This window comes from Pithys albifrons, chromosome 4 (assembly GCF_047495875.1).
Source record: "Pithys albifrons albifrons isolate INPA30051 chromosome 4, PitAlb_v1, whole genome shotgun sequence".
NCBI lineage: Eukaryota > Metazoa > Chordata > Aves > Passeriformes > Thamnophilidae > Pithys > Pithys albifrons.
The window spans coordinates 60,163,538-60,188,262 of NC_092461.1; the positions used below are offsets into that span (position 1 = coordinate 60,163,538).

At 35.4% G+C, this 24,725-nt stretch overlaps 1 protein-coding gene across 2 annotated transcripts in view; it reads right to left on the bottom strand.

Annotated features, from left to right (window-relative positions):
- Window positions 1-24,725, bottom strand: part of HNF4G (hepatocyte nuclear factor 4 gamma) — a 63,088-nt gene that overhangs the window by 19,567 nt on the left and 18,796 nt on the right. Inside the window, exons 1-2 of one of the 2 annotated variants that reach the window (XM_071554322.1) lie at window positions 3,170-3,340; window positions 85-253 (exon numbers count right to left, since the gene is read on the bottom strand). In XM_071554322.1, coding sequence (XP_071410423.1) covers window positions 85-253; window positions 3,170-3,287 — 287 coding nt within the window. In that variant the 5' untranslated portion in view covers window positions 3,288-3,340. Of the gene's footprint in view, window positions 1-84; window positions 254-3,169; window positions 3,341-24,725 lie in introns of those variants that run through there. The other variant, XM_071554323.1, reaches the window with a different exon arrangement.

Genomic DNA, 24,725 nt, shown 5'->3' on the forward strand with positions numbered 1-24,725 from the left:
CCCTGACAAAGTTCTTAAAATGTCTGAATATAGTTTTTGCTCAAATTTATTAATTTAGTTTGTCCAGATGAACTTTTGAAATACCTGCATGAATAGACGTGGTTTTTCCTTATGCTGCGTCTAAAAAATCCCTTGCATCCATCACAGCTAGAAGCACCATAATGCTTTCCGGTCGCACGGTCTCCACATATTGCACAGAGACTGCTGACCCCATTGTCAGCAGCATTCATGTTGGCAGCTTCTCCTGAACTGTCTGACAAGAGGGAAGAACAATATACATAGTTACGGACAAGACTTCCAACAATCAGCACATGAACAAGTTGTATCTAAATGGAGGTTTTTCCTGGCCTTTTTTCTTTTAATTGCCACTTAAGATTTACATAGCATGACCTATATGATTACATCTGACTTTTACTCATATGAACACTTTCAAAGTGATAGAGATGTTAACAGAATGAATGAAGTTCACAACAACAAATAATTGTAAACTCTTTCCAACTGAAGGATTAGAAACCAAAGTGTAATACTGCATGCATACTACATATATGTTCCTACTAACTTAGGAAGAACTTTGGCACAAAACAGTGTTAACTCTCATGTATCAGTTCTTCTATGAGCTGGCAATAACGGGAAACACATACAAAGATTTGTGACATTAAACAAACAAACAAAAAAGAGAGGTTTTGCACAATACTTCATTAAAAAAAAACAAAAACCAGAAAACACATGCTATGAGGACTAAGTGTTATTTCCTTGAAAATATGTTCAACAGGAACACTGCTGCAGACTTTACTTGAACGGACAATATTAGCTGTGTGATTAACAATTAGTCACTGAATATGGTAAACACTACTGAAGAAATTCACCTGAAATAAAAACAGACATATTTATTCTTTGAGTCACAATGTTTAACAGACATGTTCAAAGAAACAGTTGCAAAATAGTGTTTTCTGTTTAGCTTCTGGTTTAAATGAAAGGAAAACTGTTTGCAATATACCTAAGCATTTGCAGCTGTTTTGTCCAGGAGAGGAAACAGTGACACATAAATTAGTTACTCAAACATGTATTCAAAAGTTGAGTACATGAGCTAATGAACAGTAAAATTGTTCATATTGATACTGTATTATTCATATTGTATAGATCCAACTGAAATATGTAACATAAATATAAAATTTTCATTGTGTCCTGCAGAGTTTACAAGTTAAACAAAGTTCTTTAAACAAACTGAGAAGCAGCCTTTTTGTATTGATTTGCTTCACAGAGCTGTAATTGATAGGAATTATATTAAAAATCTATTAAATAAAATTACATCTTAAAAGTAAGAATTCCGTCCTGTAACAATTTTATTTTTAAATTAGGTTTGTCATGAGTGGAAAATTATTTTCAAAAATGGGTTACAGAATTACTTTAGAAAAATATTGAACCTTTCTTTCAGAGTTCTGTAATTTTGTGTCATACAGTGAAATAATTAAAAATAGAATACTTAAATGTCACGATGAAATATTTCACAGAAATATAAGTTGTGTGTGTATACATACACACATACATACATATATACACACACACACACACACACACACGTATATACATATATATATATATGTAAGAATATACTAATATTCCTCGGTATTACTCTGAAACAAAATGTCTGGGAAAATCACCTGATGTAGAAAAGTTGTTTTATTTCAACAGAACTATATAATCTCCCTTGAATGTGGCTTGTTAAAATTATCTGAATGTTCCTAATTAATTTAGACAGCTAGAAAAGACACATAGGAAGGTTCATAAGAGGCAGCTTTCAGTTTCAAGCTAGCACTTAAATGCAAGACAATGTTTTTATAAATTCTGTAAGAAAATACTTAAGCTACACTCAAAACAAACTCTAACAGAAAAAGGCTACACTGAATAACTAATAACTATCAAGCTAATCACTTACAGTGAATAATTTAACCAGCTCTATCACCAACACATAATGCAACCAAGCATAACCTCCCTAATCTGCTTTCCCATTTTATTTAACATTAACAGATCCAAAAGGGTGCTATTCAGCAAAATAACAAAGGGCCAACAAAATCACCCATATTAGAACAAAAAGCAGAGAAATCATCGAAAAGTTATACAATCACTTTTGACAGCTTCAAAAGCACTTAGGGCAGAAAGGTCTATTTTTTCTTTCTAAATCAATAACCAAGTCTACCTTTCTGTTTATGAAGTTTGCTGTAATGTAACACCAGAAATTCTGATAAAACTTCAAGCTCAACAATAAAAACTTAATTAGGTTCTATATGGCTGGAATATATGGAAATGTAGATGCTAGATATTTTTCCTGCAAATAACTAGATATCAGTTCTGCCTTTAAAAAATACATAAACCTCAAGATCTATGAATTATACTTTATGATACAATGGCCCAACATATTTAGCAAATTTGAATATTTGGATGGCCAATTTTGAGTAGTTTGACTGTTACTTTTCTTCACTTTAATTGACTGACATTTCCTTTTTTTTGGTCAGTACTCAGTGGTGACAGAATGAAATGGTGTTCTTCCTATTTCAAGCATAAATTATTGATATAACTTATCAAAAATTGCAATTAACAATTCTACTTAAAAAGTCGGAAAATGCAAATGGTTTTTCTCAGCTAAACACGAGCCTCTATAAAGCCTATGTGATTCTTTTTTTAAATTGCTCTAGTTGATATATAGACCTACCTCCAAAGGCTAGATTAACATTTAAGTAAATAAAATATTAGTCTTACAATTAGAAACAGTAGCTGATTTTTTTCACAAACCTTTGGATAATTTTGTCCTTTCCTTCTGAAATTATATAAGAAATATAATTCCATGTCCAAACTGTCAATACTAGTTATTAATTTGTCTTACAGTAAATAAAACAACTGCTGAATACACCGTTTTCTTCCTTTGATTAACTGACTGGTGACAGCACAATTCATCTACTTTATTGCATATAACCACTCTTTTATTTTCCTTAAAGAACTGTAATTTCACTAACTTTAAGTTAGCGATGAAGTGTAAAAGAGCAGATTTGTAGTTTGAAACCCTCCCCCCAAATGCTCCATTAATAAAACATTTAACTAACACCTTATAGCATTACTAAACTTCACTTTTTCTGTTAACTGGCTTGATTTTGCCTCACAGAGCAGAACTCACCACTGCCATTATACAGAATCTGCATAGTTTCGAACTCCAGTGCTGTATATGTCGGATCTAAAACTTCACTGTAGTTTGCCACTTCCATGTCTAGTATTGGTTCTGAGAGCCTCATCATTGAATGCAAAACCAGCGAAAAAGCTGCTCAGATGTACAACCTTCCCATTCTGTTTCACAGTGATTGATAATCCAAAGTTAACTATAACTGTGTCACCTACGTGCAGCAATGGGAGGAGCTGTAAAACTGCTTCTGCATGCTGTATTTTACCTGGATATTTTTTTTTCTTTTATGATACAGTGCAACCCTTCTGATAATCACGGAATGCTTTAAGAAATAACCTTATCAGGAATTGCATTGGTTCCAGTTCTTGCGTGAACCCAAGGACGTGCAGGAAGCTTCCTGTCTCTTATGCCCTGCTATACATTTTGTTGTCAGTGTGGAGAACAAACAGTTCTAAATAAACCACTCTCGTTGTTCTGTATAGAGACTGTAGGTTCATACTCCATTTTGTTCTCTTCAAAACAATAAGGAAATGTGATATAATTACGGAATATCTGAAAACTATACCTAAATCATCCATCTTCATATTTTAAGACAGCTGTAAAACCTCCCACTTTTATAGCTGTTCTTTCACAGCAGCTATAAGCTGGTTGTGTAGGCACCCTTAAGAAAGGTCTCAAGCCACACAGGTCTGCAGCATGGCCAGCCCATAAATCCCTTCAGTCACACACTGTGCTGCTGCGATGGCTCTAGGCACTGGACCCTGCACACTCTCAGACAGTGGTCTAACCCTTTTGCATAGAAGATCTGATGGCAGCATAGCGTTCTCAAATACCATTCAGATGCACAAGGGAAAAAGAAATATTATTCACCTTCTCTGTAAAGAAGAATCTCTGACTAGGTCCACAGTTCATCAATTGGTAGACATGGCATGTGCAAACCTAGTTAAAAACCCTCCTGTAAAGCTGCTTGAATCTGTGCCATATATATAGCTGAACAGCTGAATTTCACTTGCTCATTTGGTGCTTTTAAATGCTGGATAGCAGAATTTCAAATGTTATTACTTTTCAATAAATTTTTTACAGAAAACTACCCTTTACACTGTTGAAAACCAGTTACATCAAAGATTACATATACAGGAAAACTGCCCACGTTACATCTAATTAAGAACCAGGAACTGTATATACAGCATTGAAATGCTTATTTCAGTGAAAAAGAGGGTCTGCAGTTGCTGTTCAGTAAAAATAGCTATAAATGGGCAATTTATGTCCAGCAAGCTACTAACAAAAAAGAAAAATTTAAAGGAAAATACCTAGACACAAACCTTTCAAATCTCACCCTTCTAATTTCCATGTGCCCAGGGTTACCTGAGAGGCAAAAATCATCCTTTCTCCTTGTGGACACACAGATGCAGCCTCAGGCCAGTTCCTATTCTGACTCCAGGAGTGTCCATTGACATAATTATGGCAACAGGATTCTTGTATAAATCACAGAGCTATCCCTAAACCAATGCAGATCTACAATTGTGTTACTGCTTGCACAAATTCTCTGCAGATTTTGGAGGACCTCCAAGGGGCTGTCCTTCTCAACCTGCTGCTGTTCCTTTTCCTTTAAACCATTCATCCATTATTTATTTAATGATATATCAAAAATCTTGCAAAGGTTACTGCTTAAAAAGGGCAAACCTATAATATTCTGCCTTCATACAAATAGCATGTTTATTAGCAACCAATATGACTACAAATACTTTCCATGCATGACAGAAGACAAATAATACAAAAAATGGGAATTTTTTAAAATATTCAAGGATATGACTGAAATTTTAGAATATTTCATGCCTACTCTTACTCAGAAAGTATCACTTCACAGTACAGGAAGGTACAAGGTTTCACTGTTTTAACCATAGCTAATACGTTTTTCTTTTTCTTAATGAAGCATATTAAATAAGGATTGATAAAAAGCTATTTCTTAACAGCCAATATTTGTTTAGGAAATTCCTGTAGTTTCTTCATGAGATGGAATAGCTTTATATTACATGATGGTTCAGTTTGAAAAGTTTCTTCTGTAGCAGAATTTGTTGTATTTGCTACAATTTGCTGTATTTGTATAATATTTGCTACAAAACTCATCATTAGTTATGTAACAAATTATTCAATCATTAATATGCTACTTAACAAAATATTAAAAGGGTTAAATGTTAACTAGAATTATCTTTACTTCCTTAGTGCAAAGTTTTTGATAACTTTTTCTATAAATAATCTCCAAAATTGTATACTTAAAAACCTATCTAACACATATTTTTACTTCAAAACTCCAGTCCTGAAAACATTCTGGCATATAAGTAAATTTAAAATAAGGGAATGAATGAAAGCTGGAAGATACCACGTATGAGATTAAATCCTGCTATTCCCTCCACTGTTAGTAGAACTTCTTCAGTGCTGCCAAAACAGGTCCCTTAGTGACTGCTAAAGAGAGGGAATGAATTGACCCTTCATACTTCTGTCATATAAAAACTCATTTCAATTGATTTTTTAATATGGAAAAATGTACACAACAGGAAAGACATTCTTTATACTATTTTTTTCATGTTTTGCTAAGGAAACTTCTTACAGTCAAATCTTGCACTTGTAAAAATCTGCTTTCTGGGGAATTTCAGGCATCATGAAGTACATCATGAACAATGCATACTAAATCAGTACAGTAAAATATTAATATATTTTCTTTCAGTCTTGGGTGGATTAGAATGCAGTCCTGGAATTAGAGCAGTTGATGAAAGAAGCTAATGACGAACAGGTTTTGGTCCTATGTCACTACAAGTTTTAAAATGTTTACCAGTATTCAAATCCCCACTCAGCGCATTTGTTTTCATATTGGACACCTGAGCTGTTTTTCAAATTTTGAACAATACTGCAGTTTGTAGCATAAGATGTTCTAAGTCATCTACTACTGCCAGCGAAGAAATACCAGCCGAAGGTAAGCAAAAGTTGTAAAACAATGTAATTAGTCAAACTGAGAAGCACTTCTTTGAGATAATGTAAATTTGAGTAAAAAATGATTTCTCAAAATAAATGTTGCAGTAATTGTGAAGAGAAAGCTACACAATAATTGTTCTGCTCATGCGGGTTTGTTGCTTTTTTTTCTTTAAAGCTGATGACTTCACAACCACATACAGAAAGCATTCCTATCTTATCTTTAAGACTATTAACTCTGTTAATTGTTCAGCTCTCTATATTAAATGCAATCATTCTTTCTGATTGTAGTACAAAATAGATCGCAAGCTAATAAAATCAAGGTTATTTTCATAAAAGTCTTTCTGAAAATAAAAACAAATCTCAAACTATCACAATTGAAACAGTTTTGAGTGATTTTTTTTGTTTGTTTTTTTCTTTGGGTTTTTTTGGCTTGTTTTTGTTTTGTTTTGTTTTTTTTTTGTTTTGGTTTTGGTTTTGGTTTTGTTTTGGTTTTTAATAAGTAACATTATGACCTTTTATGTTTTCAGCTTAGTAAGAAATGTCAGTCCCCAGAATAAAGCCTTAATTTAAAGGGTTGTGGGGGGGGTTTTCCCCATATATTCTGAGTAAGAAACACACCTATACAGTATTTCCTGGTTTGCAAGTACAGTGAGTTGTATTGCATATACTTGGAAGATATTCTATTTTTGTCAATAACCTGGTATATTTATCTAATATGTTGATTAAACATGTATTTTGATCTGTTTACCCTCTCATTTGCTGGCACACATGTGGGACAGGGTATTATCCATGAAGTCTGTACTAACCAACTGTGACAAAACCATATGAGTTGAGCCGGAATGTCTCCTTATTACAGTAAAATCAAAGATCTCCAAGTTAGTTTATTTGTTAAAAACTTGCTACCTAAGAAGTAGTGTGCAAATTTCTCCACACCTGTTGACACTCTCATCTTTGGCTTACAAAGATACTTGCCCACATAATACCAGAGACTGAGCTTCCCTCTCCTGTAACACACCCTCAGTGCCAGAGAGAACACTGCCAGTCACCATCACATCAGCTCTGCCAACACCCACTCCCAAGTATTTCACAAATGGTCGATGAGTAATGACTGGGAAATGCTTGCTTATATTCTAAACCATATAAAATTATGATGTGTTTGTCATGGAAAGATTTGTAACACTGAGATATTACTTTGTTTGATACGGATTGCTGGATTTTTGGTTTTTAAATAGATAAAATGTCAGAGTTGGATCGGATCTAAAAACCAGCGATAAAGTAAAAATGTGTATTAAAGTATAAATGTGTATTACCAAGCTTCTTGAAGAAGAAATAGCCTTTTGTGCTTAAGACCTAAGTAACATGATGAAAACACAGCCACACTCCTCTACAACTCTAAAATATGACGGCAACTCTTCTAATGTTGTCACACACCCCTTCCCCTGCCCCCCAGAAAGCCCAGAGCCAAACAAGGACAAAGTTGCTTTGAGCTGGTACAATTTTAAAGGATTTTTCAGAACAATTTGTGAATTATGAGAGTAAATGCAAAGCATGACGACTGTTCTCACTCAGGCAACCAAAGGAATCATCTCATCCTCACTTCTCAAACCTACCACCAACTATCAGCTTTAACAAGCAACTTTATGGCATTTACGTGCTTCTGTGCCTTTGCATCTTCCATCTTTTGTTTGACTTTGTCCCCAAAAATATAGTGGTTAAATAAAACACTAGAAAACCAAAGCCAGCACCAGAATTGAATAACAGGTTTTCACAGTACACTTAACCAGGCAAGGGGATAAGATTAACTGCAACAAATCATGCTAGGGGAAACCTAAGTACAGATCTTTGTGGGAAATCTAGGTTAAGTCTGTTTTCATTACACATATTTTTAGACACCTTAGACCACCCCAGGCTTTCTATAAAATGGAGATTCTTGCACGTATTGAATTTGCTTCTTTTTTCATTTAAATTGGTCATTCATTATGCTGAGCTTCACTCTATCATACAGCGTGCATAGCTTTAAGAAGTTATGATGAGGGTTGGTTTCACTTTTTTTCTTTTTGGTGTAAGAGGAAATAGACAATTATTGTGAGGTCTGAAATGTCTTTATGGTTTTGGCTTCAAAAATTATTCGTCTTTCATAATAACTGGCTACAACTTCAACAGTCATGAATGTGAATAAACACAGAAAACAAAGAACAACCATGGCTTTTGACTTGTCAAACACTATGGACCCAGGCTACAGCACATTTTTCATGCTTGAAGTAATCCCACATAGTTATGAAGATGTCAATAAGTAGTCTACATCAGAGTTCCAAAGCTGAGTAAGAGATCTGATACTCCAAATTCTATGAAGTGCAATTTACAATTTTAATCTTGCATCCTCCTCGGTCTTTGCCCTGTCAGTAGCTGAGGGGAAATATCAAAGGAACATGAAAGCTCCAAAATATTTTGAGCCCGAAGAATTGTTGCTGCAGGATAATCCTGAAGATAATTTAGATTTGCTGAGGATATAGCCCACTTTCAGATTCTCCCTCCCTATGCCAAATATAATTGTCTCCATCTTATTCAAAAAGGGTAAATGATTTATTTATTCACTTTATATACCACAATGTCATTGAGGGGATATGTTACTAGGACAGCAACAGTAATATAATGGTGTCACATGCAAAGAGATGATGTTACATCCACTACTTAAGGTCAAGGTAAACAAAGCTATCTGGTTTGTCTGATTTTATTTATCACTTACATATGCATACATACATCAGTGAGTGACCTGGGTTGCATCTCACAAAGTACAAGATACATTCCAGTTTGCAAACCCTTAGCTGTGCTCTCTACTTAACAGAAAGGTGGTTTGAGCATGATTCTCAAACTGTATCTATGCACAATCTGCACATATCTTTTTCAGTTTGCAGCTGCCCTGAGCTACTGTTTGTCAGTGGTTTAGTGAAACCCATCGTTGATCTGTGTGTGGATGTTCTGCAGCTGCATTCTCCAAACCTTTATTACCTACCAGATTCAAGAAAATTTATGCTGTTGCTATTATCTCTCTTCCTTATTACTCTCATGTTGCAGTGAATTTCTTCAACTAAAGTGAGCTGGATTACACCTATAATAACTGCATATCAGCAGCTAATAACTTTCTTCTGAGATTTCTCAGCCTTCAACTTAGCACAGCCAATACCACTGCTGAAGAATAGGAAGTAAAGAAAAGCCATGTAATAGCCACGAGGTCAAACATGGACCATTGCATATGGGCCATCACTAAATGTCAACAACTACCTGTACAACTGCCCTGATGGAGAACATTGTGTCTGAGTGTCGAAGAGTCACGGCCATGATGATGCCTGTTGAATAAGCACATTTCTAAGGGAAGACTTACAGGGATGACTAACGGTGAACTGGAAGCTTGATGACAGTCATTCAAAAAGGAGGCTGAGGGGTGACCTCATTGCTGTCTACAGCTTTCTGTGGATGGGGAGTGGGAGAGAGGTGCAGATCTCTTTTCCCTTTTACCCAGTGATGAGGCTGAGTGGGAACGGTTGGGAGCTGTGTCAGGGAAGGCTTAGACTGGACATTAGGAAGCATTTCTTTACCAAAAGGGTGGCAAAACACTGAAACAGGTTTCCTGGGTAATTGTCCCAAGCCTGCCCGTGTTAAAGAGGCATCTGGACAATGTCCATTAAGGCTTTAATTTGATCAGCCACGAATTGGTCAGGCAGTTGGACTAGATGGTCATTGAAAGTCCCTTTCAACTGAAATAGTCTATTCTATTCTAATCTAGTCTAGTCTAGTGTATTCTAATATTTTCTATTCAATCAGAATCCAGTATGCCAGGTTAGGCAGTAAATACTGAGGACACAGAGTTGTTATATTTCTTTATCTAGTTATTCCAGGAGGATGTCCACAGTAGACTGCAACACATGTAGATATCAAATGTTATGCAGATTTAAAATCTTATGTATACATATGTATGTATTTAAGTATGTACACACAGGAATTTATTTTCAGTGGTTTTGTGACAGCTGGATTTGCCTCTTGAATTATCATTGAATTTATCTACAAAACTGAATTGGACAGGAGGAAACTCTCCCTCCTACATACTGGGTCTTAGTAATTCTTGGCATCGTATTGTCCATGTCCAGATTCCCTCCATGAGCTAACAGTAAATCTGTATTTAACCAGTTTAATCCATTCCTATGCTTGCTTTGTGTCCAGATTAACAGTAAATTTGCTAACCCTATCTGAGCTTAGCTGGCACTATTAGAAAATTCTGCATATTTATCGAGAGGAAGGATAAAAACAGGATACTTTTGCTTTTTAAATAACAACACATTGGGTTTGCTGCTAGGCATGTAAATTACTATTAAGTAGACTTTAGTATTTAATATTTTTGCTTCAACTTAATATTCTTTAGTCCATTTTATTCTTGAAAACTCACAATAGCCATAAAGGGTTGACAAGTTTAGAGGGTTTAAAGGAATTTTTGCAGTATGGAATTTTGTGGTGAGATTTCCTGGGTTACAGTTAAATGACTGGAGACTCTTGTTAATTATTTGCTTAAATCAGGTAACTTATTATTTTCTGCTACACACAGGAAAATTAATCAGAGAGTTGTCCTGGAGAGGAGAACTAAATGAGAAAAAAAGAGGAAAGAGTTGAGGCACAAGATAAAACCAAACCATCACGATATTGATAAGCAAGACTAAGCACTCCTGTTCAGTCATCCCCGGGTGATTAGTAATTTCTTAATAAGCCTTCTTGGCAGGTTTTATGCAAACTTGCTCATAAACAATGTTTTATATAGCCAGTTAGATAAATTTGACTTACAATTTATCCACAGTTATCTTGAGAAATACCATATAACCAGATTTTTTTTTCCACAGATAAAAACCCTTGCCTTTGTCATACATAATAAAAGAGTTCAAAAAAAGGTTAACCATTATCAAGGCAAGGTTTCTTTGGGATTCTTTTTTTTCAGCTTGCCTAGAATTTTTCTTTTCTGTGTGATCAAGTCTTCTAATTTCTATATTTTATCCCCTGCTGAATGAGTTACGTATTCTACATAATATTTTAAAACAAACTCAGTATGCTTCTGCCCATGCTAGTGACTGTGTAACTCTTGGTCCAACATAAAAGGCTAATTAAATAACTGAATAGTCAGACAAGTGTCATTATTTTCAGTTACTCTGTCTAAAATTAAAAAACTTAACTAGAGCATAAACTGACTCATCACATTCCCACGGAAAGAACGTTGTGTCAACACACTTGACTTAACTCTTGCAAGACACTACCATTTTTCTGCTTAGCTTAACAACTTCTCTCATTTTTAGTGTTATCAAAATCAGTTCATGAGACATTCAGAGCGTATTAAACGCTATTAGTTCAAATTGAAAGTACGGCAAAGGAACAGAAAATCTAAAATACTACCTGAACAAAGGAATAATATAAAAGCATAAAGGTATATATTCTGTTTCATCCATATTTTGGATCAGCTCCTTAAAGTCTCAAAGTAACTCAATTTTATGCATCAAATAAATATGAAGTTTTCATAACAATGCACGCAGCCTGAGAAGGCATGCAGGTAAAATACCCTGATTTTCATAAAACCATAGAATGATTTGTGTTGGAAAAGACCTTAAGTATCACCTAGTTTCAACTCCTCAGCCATGGGCAGGAGGCATACCTTCCACTAGACCAGGTTGCTCAAAGTCCCATCTAGACTGGCCTCGAACACTTCCAGGGATGGGGCATCCATAACATCTCTCAGCAACCTGTTCCTCTGCCTTGTCACCCTCATAGTAAAGAATTTCTTCCTAACATACAATCTAAACCCACTGTCTTCCAGCTTAAAGCCATCCCTCTTTGTCTTATCACTCCATGACCTTAAAAACATCCCTTTCCAGCTCACTTGTAGGCCCCCTTTAAGTACTGGTCTCCTTGAAGCCTCTTCTTAAAATTACTACATTATGTTTCTTAAGAGAACAAAGTCATTCTTGGCTTCTGCAGACATAAACTCACAACAGTATATCCTTGAAAATACAAACAACAAGACTGTCGTTAAGAATCAAGGTGGTCTCAGACACTTGATATCTTTATGCACAGAGGCATCTACATACTAAGCACAGTAAATTCAGGTCCCAGCGAGCACAAAGCAGAATCCTCTAGAGAAGGAGCTTAAGTCTATGCTTTGTTGTACTTATGCAGATTTGCTCTTCAATTGGCCAGTGGTAATCTCTTTAATTTTACCACATGCTACGTGTGTGGTAAAGATGTTTTGTTCCTACCTGTTCCTAGGTAGGAACAAACACTAAATACTATGGCTTCAAAGAAATACAGATATATCTGCTTGGAGCAGATTTTAAACAGTGATTTATCAAGCTCAAAATCAGTGTAATTCCCTTTTAGAAGCTGATGAAAAATATTGGAAAAAGAAGGTGGGCTGCATTTCTCTAAGTACACTGATCAGAACACTGATCAAGTTGAGCAAGAAAAAATTCACTGAGAGGGAAAATATGACAGAAGTGGTCATGCAAGGTTTTAATTAGTTTCTGTCTTTAGAGCAGGTAAGAGGGAACTTTGAGAAACCGTCATAGGTGCAGTTACAGGTAAAAACATAATGCAAATCATCAAGATACAATTTGAAAAATTATGTGCAGCTGCAATAATGTAGGTTACTTGATCAATCTACCTTCAACATTATGAGTAACAGCTAGGTCTGGATTGGATTTCTGGACATCAACAACATTCAAGTGGCCATATTCATTGTAGGCTCCATCATTTTATCTGAGGACTTTACAGTCAGTAACATTATTTCCCTATCTATGAGAGGGGGACAAACTATCTTCCCCTTTTAATGAACAGAGAAATGAGGCAAAGGACAACTAAAGATAGTGTTTATGACACTTGAGTCCATGTGTCTACATACAGTCACCTGCATACAAGCTAAATGTTTAACTGCCTTTGCATACAATTATCAGAACAGGCACATTTAAATGGATTCCTCCAACCTATCTTTAACAGTAGGTTGAACTGAATCACCACTCAAAACACCCATTTCTTCCCACTGGGTGTCTATCCAAAGTGCTCAAACAAATGCAACAGACACCTAGGTGAGGGGAATCTACACAAATGACTCCCCAAGATCTGAGAAGAGTGCTGAAGGTGTTGATCCTGGATAGAGACCTACCTCCTGCACTCTCCACTGGAGCACTTTTGCAAAACTGAAAATATATCATATAGCAAAACTGCCACAGCTTACGAATGCAAAAACCCGTATTCTTTATCTCATTAAAAAAAATTCAAAATATTTTTATCCTCTAGTTCAATAATGAACATTTTTAGCAACTTAAAATACATTTCAGAGGACGTGAGCTTCAAGAGAGTCAGCCACATTAACCAAAATGGCCACATGTGAAATCATGAACAGACACTCTATACCAAGTGAAGATTAACAGAATCAGATTCAGGTATCACTGCATTTGTAAAAAAATGGAGATATATGTAATATAAATCAAAAATAAACTACATGAAGAATATTCTTCATACTAGAAAATGACAAAGTTACCATATCTAAGTGTGGCACAGTTGTCCTGCATGGTCTTGCCTGCTGCCCTGGTTTGTGAAAATACACCCAAGATCCCTGTGACCAGAGGACAGGACTCTAGAATAATTTCCTTTAGAAGGTGCATCAAGCACACAGGCTCATTTCCTAGCTGATACCACCTCCTCTGGCCTGCACAACCAGAAATACAGGGTATGTGTAAGCCACAGGTCACTTCCCCACCTTGCTGGGTCACTATTCAGGTGCATCTTCTGGGCCAGAACTGTGATGCACTTACCACACAGCATAGACACAGACACAGGAACAGCTTTACACTTACAGCTAAGCTGTCTTATCAAAGCTGCATTCCATGTCGATAAAAAGAAATTACAACAGATCCGTTAAATTTATGCCGGAAGACACATAAAAGTTGTTGCACTCCAAAGTTTTGGTGGTTTTTTTAAAACAATGCAATAAAGATACACATCTTGACATCAGATTAAGGAGAGAAAGCAGCTATGAACTGTATTCGCTACTGATTAGATGCCCTGACAGCACCTAAAATTATTAAATCTTTCAGATAACATTGCTTTAATTAAACAGGTGAGAAAATATCTAAGGTGACAGTCCACTTTTGATGAGTGAGTTCTGTAAATACATCAGCATTTAAAACACATCAGTATTTAAATGCCTCTATATGATTTGTGATAATGGTAGAAGTAACTTTCTGTGAAAATTTAAGTCTTTCAACTGTAAAAAAGCAGTAGAAAAGAATATCCTAATCAAAAAGAACAATTTGTTTAGGAATGAGGAAGGATGAGTCAGAGGTAATGGTGTGCAAGGAAACAGAGATGACTTCACTGAGGTGATAGAAAGGTCACTGTTGGGTGTATTCTAAACATTTATGTTAGTTTTATTACACATACAACAAATAAGCCACTGAAAACTTTCAGAATATGCAGATGAGTGGAAAAATGGGGGTAACTTGATTTTCTTTTCAAGATGATGTAAGGTGTAGAGTCAATTAGTTGTAGTGACTGACTGCTATACTGAGGATCAACACAACAGCTGAACCAAACTGAGTATCAGTGTTGTCTGTTTGAAGTAAAGGTCTAATAAAGATGTGAGTTCTTACTAAAACGTGTGTTTGCCTGCAAGTACAACTTGAACACTGAATCTTCTTTGTTACACCTTTTTTTTAATATAATAAATGTTAGGGATAGGAAACATGACAAATCTTTTCCAATTGAAGACTGATGTGACTTGTTTCATTTGATCTGCAGAGTGTTCTTGGAATAATAAAAAAAAAGAAGCAATACTACAGCATTGTTGTCTACTTATCTTGGAAGCAACAGTTAAAAAAAAATCTGAAATCCAACCACTCCTAGGCAGTGTGGCAGAAATAATTACTTTGGACCCCAAAAGTGTTCAGAATCATTGAATACTAAAAAGACATGCAGTCTTTGCTGCAAGCAGTTTTATTTTATACAAGTTAAGTCACTTTTCTTTATTTAGAAGATAAAAACAAAGAGAAGACTCAAAGGTGAAAAGGGACACTGGGTTCTTTGCTAATTTCCAAGACCAAAGAGTACTAAAATGACTAATATAATATTTTAGCAGATTGCTGTGCTATATTATTTTGGAAAGAAGAAGGAAAAAAACGGAAAAAGAAATAAAAAGGAAAAAGGAAAAGAAAACATAAATACAAAATATTACTCCTGATGTCATTTTCTGAAGGGGATTTGAATACAAAACTCAGTCAAGAAAAGAGAGAAACAGGAGTAAACTGTAAGACAGGGCATTTGTGTAACATCCCGTAATTAGTTTAAAAGGAGTAACTGAAATACCACTATGGGCATGAGGAACCCTGAATACACTCTTAATTCTTTATTCAGGGATCTACGGAGATCATTAAGTTTCACTTTGTCCTCAATGCAGGTCACACTGGGTTGCTAAGGGCTTTAACCAGTCATATCTTGAAATATTTTGAAGCACAGAGACTGTCTAACCTCTCTAGGGACTCTGTTCCTCCACTGGACCTGGTCTACCCTGGTCCTCAGAGTAGGAATTTTTCTCTTCATCCAGTCTGAAATTCTTTTGTTTTAACTTACATTCATAGTCTCCTGTACTCTTACATGTACCACAGTGATAGCCCATACTTTCACAAGTAGCCTTGAGGTACCACAGCTTGTTGTGGGGGTTCCTCCACCAAAGCCATCTCCAGGCTGAAACAACTCTGGTCCATTAGCTTCTCCTCAACTGAGCAGGACTCCAGGTCCTGACCATTCTGGTAGCCCTCCAGTGAACGTTCTACATTTGATTCATTTATTTCCTCAAAGAAAGAAGGGTGTGGATGAACAGGGAGAGGACAAAACTGGATGCAACATTTTAGATGCCATCTAACAAATGCTGAGTAAAATGAAATAATAATTTCCCTCAGTCCTACTAATACAGGCCAGGATGCTGTTAGCTCTCTGCTTCTGGGATTCATTGCTGGCTCATGCTCTGCCTGCTGTCTACCATAACCCTTTGGTTCTTTGTAGCAGAGCTTTTCCCCAGTCAGTGCTCTAATTCCCTCCCCAGTACAGGGTTGTTCTCCAGCTCTCCCCCAGGGTCACAATTCTCAACTCAATTTTTTTTCTAAGAATCATAACACCTTTCTAGCCTGCCCAGGCTACATTAGTACAGCATTGCCTATTTTTAGGTGTAGATATATAAATTAAATTACCATGATGGTCTTGGTTTGAAAAGATTGACTTAGCTGTCTCAGTTTTAATTAAAACACTGACATATCTGTTAATTTAGCCAGAATATGAAGCCAGCCAGTCACTTCCATCAGTACTTCTGGACACATTTCCTAGAGCCAGTAGAACTCATCTACACTTCCTATCTGTCATTCATCTGACAGTGAATGGCATTTCTGCTTCCATCTGCACAAGGAGGGGAGTTAAAAGTTGCCATTACAGCTGGAATTAGGAGCACTAATAGCCTGCCAGCCATGTTCAGGGCACGAGAATGTAGATCTTTCTGAAGGAGACTGAAAGAAGTTGGTTTACCCATCTCAAGGAAGAGAGAGAGGGAGTTTAGTCTACAAATAAACCATGCACTGTAAGCTACATGGGGGGACAATAATTTAGAAAATAAAACAACGCTACTGTAAGAACAAAGGTATAAATTTGAGGCTGGCAAGTGGAAAGCTTCTAAATATGTCAGGGTTATGGCACTGAAACAAGCCTCCTCCATTTGGGTAGCAGAGGCAAGGAACCTAACTGGTTTTAAGACATGGAGAGAAATTTATGAAACAGTACTATATGGGTCAGTGATGTCAGCCAAGTTGGTGGCCCAGGAGATCTCCTCTTGTCTTATGCTGCTGAACATTTGCCTCATGACTATTTTTTAAAGTGGTCAGTGGATAATATCAAGTGTATTATTCTAATTACAAATTAAATAAATCTAAATGAGAGAAAGTTAACCTCAGTGTGATAAGCAATTAACAGAATTATGCTGATTGCAGCTGATGCATAATCAACAACTAGTGCAAATTATGTTATCCATCTAATTTGCCCAGATTGGAACAGCATTATTCTTAGGCATGTTTATCAAGTTCTGCAGTAATGTGCACTTGAGTGAAGTGCTCTTTACTAATGTGTTCAAATTCACAAAGCTGTTATTAGAATTGCAAATAAGATATACACCAGCATCATTTCCTCTGCCCATCATTTTCTTTTCTTTGGACCTATTCTTGACAGAAAATCAAATTGTAACAAGTCCAAAGGATGTTTGCACAAATTGAGCAAAAGTAGTGTTATTAAACATGAAAAATGTGCAAAAGATCATTGTGATGAACTGTGTGGGACTGAATTCAAAACATTTGAGTTGCTGCTGTGTAGGAAAGAACAAGAACCATGGAGTTCGCTGGGGGACAGAGGAAAATGCTCAAGGTAGTTTACACTTAAAAATGGAAAGGGGAAAATAATTTTTGAAGTCATGTATATTTAAGGTCCAGAACTGAAGAATATCTGACTATTCAAAGTCTAGTGAAAGCAGTTGAAAAAAAACATCACCTTTCAAGAACACGGTCTTCAAGATGCAGGAGTTGCAAAGTCCTTTATTAGCTGATTAAAGCATACCAATTATAAAAGGAAAGAAGCAACTAGTGGTTCACAGGTCTTCTGCTCAACTTTTCCCTGAAAGATATTGGAAAATCTGAACTGGTAATAAGATATGATCAGGGAACAACTGCCTCATGAGGAGCACACACAGCCTTGGGTGGAGAAAATAATTTCATCTAGCAAAAACTTTTGGTGTGTGTATACTTTCCACCTACCTATCAGCACCTTCTCCGATTGCACAGATATTTATGCAGCTTTCAGAAGCACATGATCTTTACAACTGATGCATCTTCAAACAGTCATCAATTTCTGAGTGACTGGCATGTTGAAATAGAACAGCCAATGATACAGTCTTTAGCAAGCAAGGAGATTAGTGAAGCATGCAGCAAAACTTTAACTATACTCAGAAAACAACAGGAACACAGAATCTTCAGTTCTCCATACACAGACGAGGAAAGGCTGATTTCCTAAGCTGTGTTTCCATCCTCATCTCTAGGTAATACCTGCAGCTAGTAAAGTAAATGCTAAGCTACCTGCAGTGCAAACCAACTGTGCTCCTAAACATAATTCTTATTTGGATTTTAAAGGTTGAGAATACAGAGTTTTCACTCAAAGTAAAAAGGTATTTCTGAAGATTAAAGAAAATGCTTAAGTCATCAGACAACGTTGATACCAGACTTTCTTTCACTTGTAGGTTAAAAAAGCATACAATTTACGCAATGTCTTGAAATACTATCTAGTAGGAATACATATAGGAGACAAAATAGTTTTTAAAACTGCAGTTCTGTTGACATAGAAGCATATGAATAAAAAATCCCCTGCTCTTTGGATGACTAATGTTTAGGTACTGAGTAAACTACATAGTAAAATGGGATTTGTAGTAGAAAATCCTGAAAGAAAAACAATTTTAAATTGACTATGTGTAGAGAGTTTCAAAAAGGATGAAAGCATGAAAGAAACAAAGGGACATTTTGTAGTAACCGTGAGAACTTTACAACACTTGCAGTTTCACTGACTTGTCTTGAGTGAAATGCACTTCAAAACGATAAACTTTATCAAGGCAGTCACTATCTATTTATTGGTTTATATGTATTTATTTCAGCATTACCTATTAATACTATATATTCTTATATATTTGTAGACTGTACATTTAAGAGCAACTCTTAAATACAAATAAAACACACATGGGTCATTCATAAAGTTTAGAAAGAATTTATTTTCTGCATTCCAAATATAACTTCATGCTATTAAGATCCAAATAAAAGCATGTAATTTTTAGGGGTTTTATTTCAAAAATATCGACCTGCTTCAGCCAAGACAGCATTCTTTGCTTTGCTTTTTACATTACCAGATACCTTGTGGATCATACATTGTTCTTTCCCTTGAAAGAAACTGAGAACACAAAAAAACACTTCTAAACCAGGCATGAAACTAGCTCCCTTTATTTAGATACAACAGGACTTTATTCAAGAGCAGAGATTCTTACAGTCTAAACTGTAAGTCTGCTGAGGTACTATATTCTTTATTGATCTTGTGAACTGCAGTGCATGCAAAATAGGAAGCAGTAAAATTATTAGCCCATCAGTACTTTCTGTCCTCAGAAGTGATACTGTTACACCTGTATGCCACACTGATTCCGGAAATACCAGAAACTAGAGTATTTTATTCAATAGTTAAACCTATATAAAATTAATTCTCATCTGCATATTTTCATGTATTGGTGCTGGATTAGAAACATACCATCATTTGGCTAAGAGTAGAGGAAAAAACACTACTTGAAATGACACAGCCTCTCCCACTGGAGCCACTGTAAAGGCACAAAGATATTATCAGGGGTACTAAAGTGAGGATGAAGCCTAGAAATGGATGTGTTCTGTAAGTCCTTTCTCCCTACTCTCACTTACCTATGCAAAGTAAATTAGTCTCTTCATCATCCATGATGAGGAGAAGTTGCAATCTTTATGGGAAGCACACAGTTTTCTATATTCCTCTTTTAGACCTATGTTTTCAGAACTCCCTTACACACCTAATTCTAAAGTCATTAGTATGGCAATAAAATTACATATAATGAGTAAAAAGCAATAAAGCAATCATGTCCCAGCATGTTTATTTAGTTGAGGTCCTTAATAACAGAGACCTTCGCACCCACTGATACTGGGAGCTACTACTAATTCTCCTCTGCATCAAATCCATAGCTATCATTACTCTCAGACTTATGCCCAATGTTTTAAAGCCCGCTTCACACAAAATGTGCCAGAAAAAAAAACAACAAACCTTTCAGTAAGACAAATCAGTCTTATGGAAAAAAAATAAACCAAACCAAAACAAAAACAGTAAGCCTTGAAAATTCGGCCCAAATCTACTTGGATGTGAGTTAGATGCAATGAAAAATCTGCATAGCTGCACTGAGGTTGTGTTAAAACACGCTAATATGTGCCTTAGACTGAGTACCCTGTCCAAAATAGCTGCAAACATCAAATTGTGTTTGGTGACTCTTGTTATTAGACTGTAGACATGTGCTAGAGGTAAGAAAGGTATAAAATCTAACTATATACTTGTGAATCTGACAGCAAATTGGACTTTCCTCAAACTGCTTAACAATCAGTCAAATTAAAGTGGTACTAACTACAGCACACTGTGACTAGTTTTATAATAATTTCTATGTTGACTTAAAATCAATTCCTTTAAAATGCTACATATTTTCATTTTAAAGAGTCATAGTTAGAGTTTCCCCTGTCTTAACTATTTAGATTATTTTCTAATAAGCTTTAAGAAACATCATTCCCATAAGGGGGCACTCAAAAAATCTACACTAACTTGTGAATAAAACAGAAAAGTAAAATTTTGCCTAATTATTCCAAAAGGGATGAAGGACATGTGGTTATCCTTCAGAAGACCCCATTCTGATCTAAAAATGGCCTATAACAACCTACTAAAAAAATCTGGGGCCCAGTGACAATCTACCGATTGGTCACAGTCCCAATTACAGTCACAGCCAAAAGACAGAAACTTACTTCCACTTTGGATATTTCTAGTTTCCCCTTTTGACCATGCCTGATTGATTGTTTGGGGTCTTTTTTCCTATTTGTGAAAACTAATACATTTTACTTTTTTTTAGGGTTGCCTCTTTATGTCATGTAAAATGTCTGCAGACTCACTTTACTTCCACCTCAAGCCTGTACCACATAAGAGTTGCAGTTTTTCCTTCCCAATGCTCCTTTTCAGTCAATCCCTTCTCTTTGATTTCATAATTTTGTTCAATTAATTCTCTACATATAAAAACACTTGAGCATAACATATATATATCATGAAGCCAACATATCTTTAGACTACTGTAGAAATTGGATAAATTCTTTCAGAGCATAATCTCTCAAGTTCAAAAATAATACTACTTCTGAACTTAAAAGAGGTCACTGTTGGACTTCTTGTTACATTGAACTAAAATGCCAGCATATTTTATTTTTTGTTCTTTAAAACTTTCATAACAGATATTTTAAAAATGCCTTTGAGTGCAGTTATTTATTTCTTGTGACAATTTGAACAGGACTGGTCTTCGAATCTCTTTCTTTTAGCTAAAAACAAGGCTTGGATTTTTCTTAGAAGTAATTGTGGGGTGGGGAGTGGTGGTGTTAAATCACATTTCCCTGCAGTCTGATACGTCTGTTGCATTGTGTGTTCCTCTCTTGCTCTCTCCATCTTCTCCAGACATTTCTAGAGGTATTGATTCTTTTGGTTAGCCTTTTATCAGACACATTGTTTTTACTACAGATTTCAGCAGTGGTTTGTTTCTCTACTATGAGCTTTGGAAATCTGTCACCTTTCAAATTGGAACAAGCTGCACAAATGTGGAAGCCCAGTCCTAAACAACTACTCAGAACAGGTAAGTGATTAGACCCACATAACACGTAATATTGTAAGTAAAACACACAACAGGTTGTGTTTGCACAAGTGCATAGAATATAAAGAAAATGTATATAGCTCGGCAATGTTCTACAAATAGCCCGCTCTACATAGAAAAGTTGGTCAAAAAGTACTCTGGGGTTAAAATTCCCCTTTTCATTTGAATTTTCAAGTCTCCAAACAGTACGTTACTATGCAGAAAAATGACTTGCTGAAATAAAACCACAATAAAAAAGAGCTATGTGTCAAATAATTTCAGTGAGCTAGGATCCAAAGTAAAACACTTTGATAAATCACATCATTTTGCTTAAAAGCAAGGGAAAACAAAACATGGACACATGGCAGGAAAAAAAAAGAAAATAATAAGGAAAAAAACAAAACAAAGCAGTGTCCCTTTCAGGATGATTGAGTCTTGTTTAATCCATATTTTACTCTCTGATACATAATTTTACACTCTTGACAAAGTGTCAGGCTATTGGAAGAGGGTTGAAAAAACATATGCAGCTTTTTGTCAACTTAATGCCTCCCTAAATTTAGAAGACATTTCTGAATAAAAAAGCTAAAAATAAATCAGAAAACAGTGTCAATAACGGGGTCTGAATTATCAAACAATAAAAAATGAAAGTATTTTTAATGTATTTAAATAGAACTTTCATAACATAAATAATAGTAGCAACAAGATGACTGGCAACAAAAAAAAGTGATTTGTAGCTGACTTACACTGATGACCTTTTAAAAAAAATTACACTGCCTATATATACTATGGCTTGTTTACTTACAAGTTTGAACTATTGTAAGAACTCATAGTTAAAATGTAGCCAACATGTACTTTACCTAATCTTAATAGCAAAAGTTGGCACTGAGGTCTTCGATAAGCAAATATAGTCACATTAATAGTTACAATTTTAGTTTCCAGAATGAAAATAAATATCAAATTATCTGGATTAAAGGATTAATTAACAAAAGATATAGAAAAATTAATGTCTTCAGATTTATATTGCAATTCTATTTCTACAAGTATATATAGTTTGGTTTTGTATATATAGAGAGCTAGAAAGAGGTTAGGCAGATTGGCTTAGGGATAATCTTACAATAGAGTTCTGTTTAAATGTAATCCCATTCTCTTTAGGGAAATATGCTGGTAATTTAAGAAGTTAAAACATATGCATTTATATGAATATAGCAGGCTTAAGTATAAAATTTCTAAGAAAACTTAACAGAATTTTGTAAACATTCACCATACTAATTCTTTAGTCATTAGAGTAACATCAACAGAGAAACCTGACAAGAAGATAACTACTAGACTAAGTAAAAAATTTGCTTAATGTATAGAAACTTTCTGAAAAAGTATCTAAAAACAATGACATAGAAAAATGAAAAAAAAAAAAGAGGGAACAAGCTACTTCTCAAGACGAAGAAAATATTAGCTTATGCAATATGAAAAATTGTTAATTTTAATTATTAAAAGTCCATTAAAGCTTTGGCAAATTAATTTTTTTTCTATCTTTAACAATAGTAAGATGCAACACTGTACCCAGCTTCATATTTACATCCATTTCTGCCAATTCTTTACTTCTTCTCTACTGAAGAGAATTTTAGGTCCAGAGTTGCATAACAGTGCCTTCCACTTGCTCAGCCAGCCGGCAAGACTCATCTCTTTTCTCTTCAAGAACTTGTGACCAGTGAGAAGCAGAATGATCAATCAACCAACATTTTTACAACTTCTGGATAAGGTTAATCATGTCTCACCTACAAGTCACTCAAGTCCCTGAAATTTTTCATTTTGTTACCCTTTCATGTCAGTCCTCCTTACCCCTTTCAATCTTATTAGGTCTTTATTTTCCTGAGTTAATGAGCACAGACTTTTACCCCTCACTCTGACAAGTTCATTGTTGAAACCATAGCTCATCAGAAGTATGTAAAAGCAAGTGGTATTAAATCTATGAGAAATGTCAGTAGGCCGGTGCTTTTCCAAGCCATTGTTCCTGATTTTCCAACATACCTACATTTAAGCTAAACAAATATGATCACACAATAAACTTCCAATATTTAACCGAATGTAGTCATAAAGTATACCACTCAGTAACCAAATCCACATACAAAGCATGCAAAATATTACAAAGCAGCAGTGCATCTCAAATAGCCACATGCACTACCTCCCAGGTAGAACTAAAGGATAAAGGAAACTATTCCTTTTAGTCTTAAGAAGTGTGTATCGTTTAGGATACTTCTTTCAAACAAGCCAATAAATAAAGCTATCTAGAACTTGTAGTTAGAAGTAGAACTAGAAAAGACACATTTGAACCTGAAAATAAACATAAATCCAGAAATAGAGGCTCACATGAGTCTGAGGATGATCTTCAGATGATGGATGGATTGCAAGTCTGATAAAAAAGAATCAAATTTTAGTTGACCGGGAAAGTATTTTTCAGTTGTTTTATGCCATTAAAGGGAAACTATGAAATTGTTTTATGTCACAAAAATATTCATAGGCCTCCATTTTTTTAGTGGAAACAATTTATTAATTATTGGAAGACATGGCATAGAAAACATTGAGCAAAGCGGTGTCTAGTCTCCAGGAAAGGAGATGAAGCAAACAGAAGATATACAATTCTGCCAATGTTCTTTTCACAGAGAATATTCTATTCCCACCAGTTCTAAACACTGAAAGTGGTGAGCAAAGAGATCATAAACGTGCTTACAGCTCATCTTCTTGACAAAATACCAGTGAACAAACTGAAATGAGAAGTATCAAGAAAACAAAAATCAGCAGAAGATCAATCATCCCCACAGAAAAGAGATGCAGAGATTTTTCAGAAGTATTCATATACCTTAAAATGAAAACATGCACTGTTAGAGAACCCATGGCTCTTGATAATGGCTGGCCCTCTTGGGAACTAGCATTCTGAAAAATATTCTCAACTGAAAAAGAGCCAAGAAAGAACAGGATCACTGGTATTTAGAAGACGCTGAATAAGACCAGTTATTCTGTATAGTGACTTCTCCAAACCAAAGATGATTTCTTCTT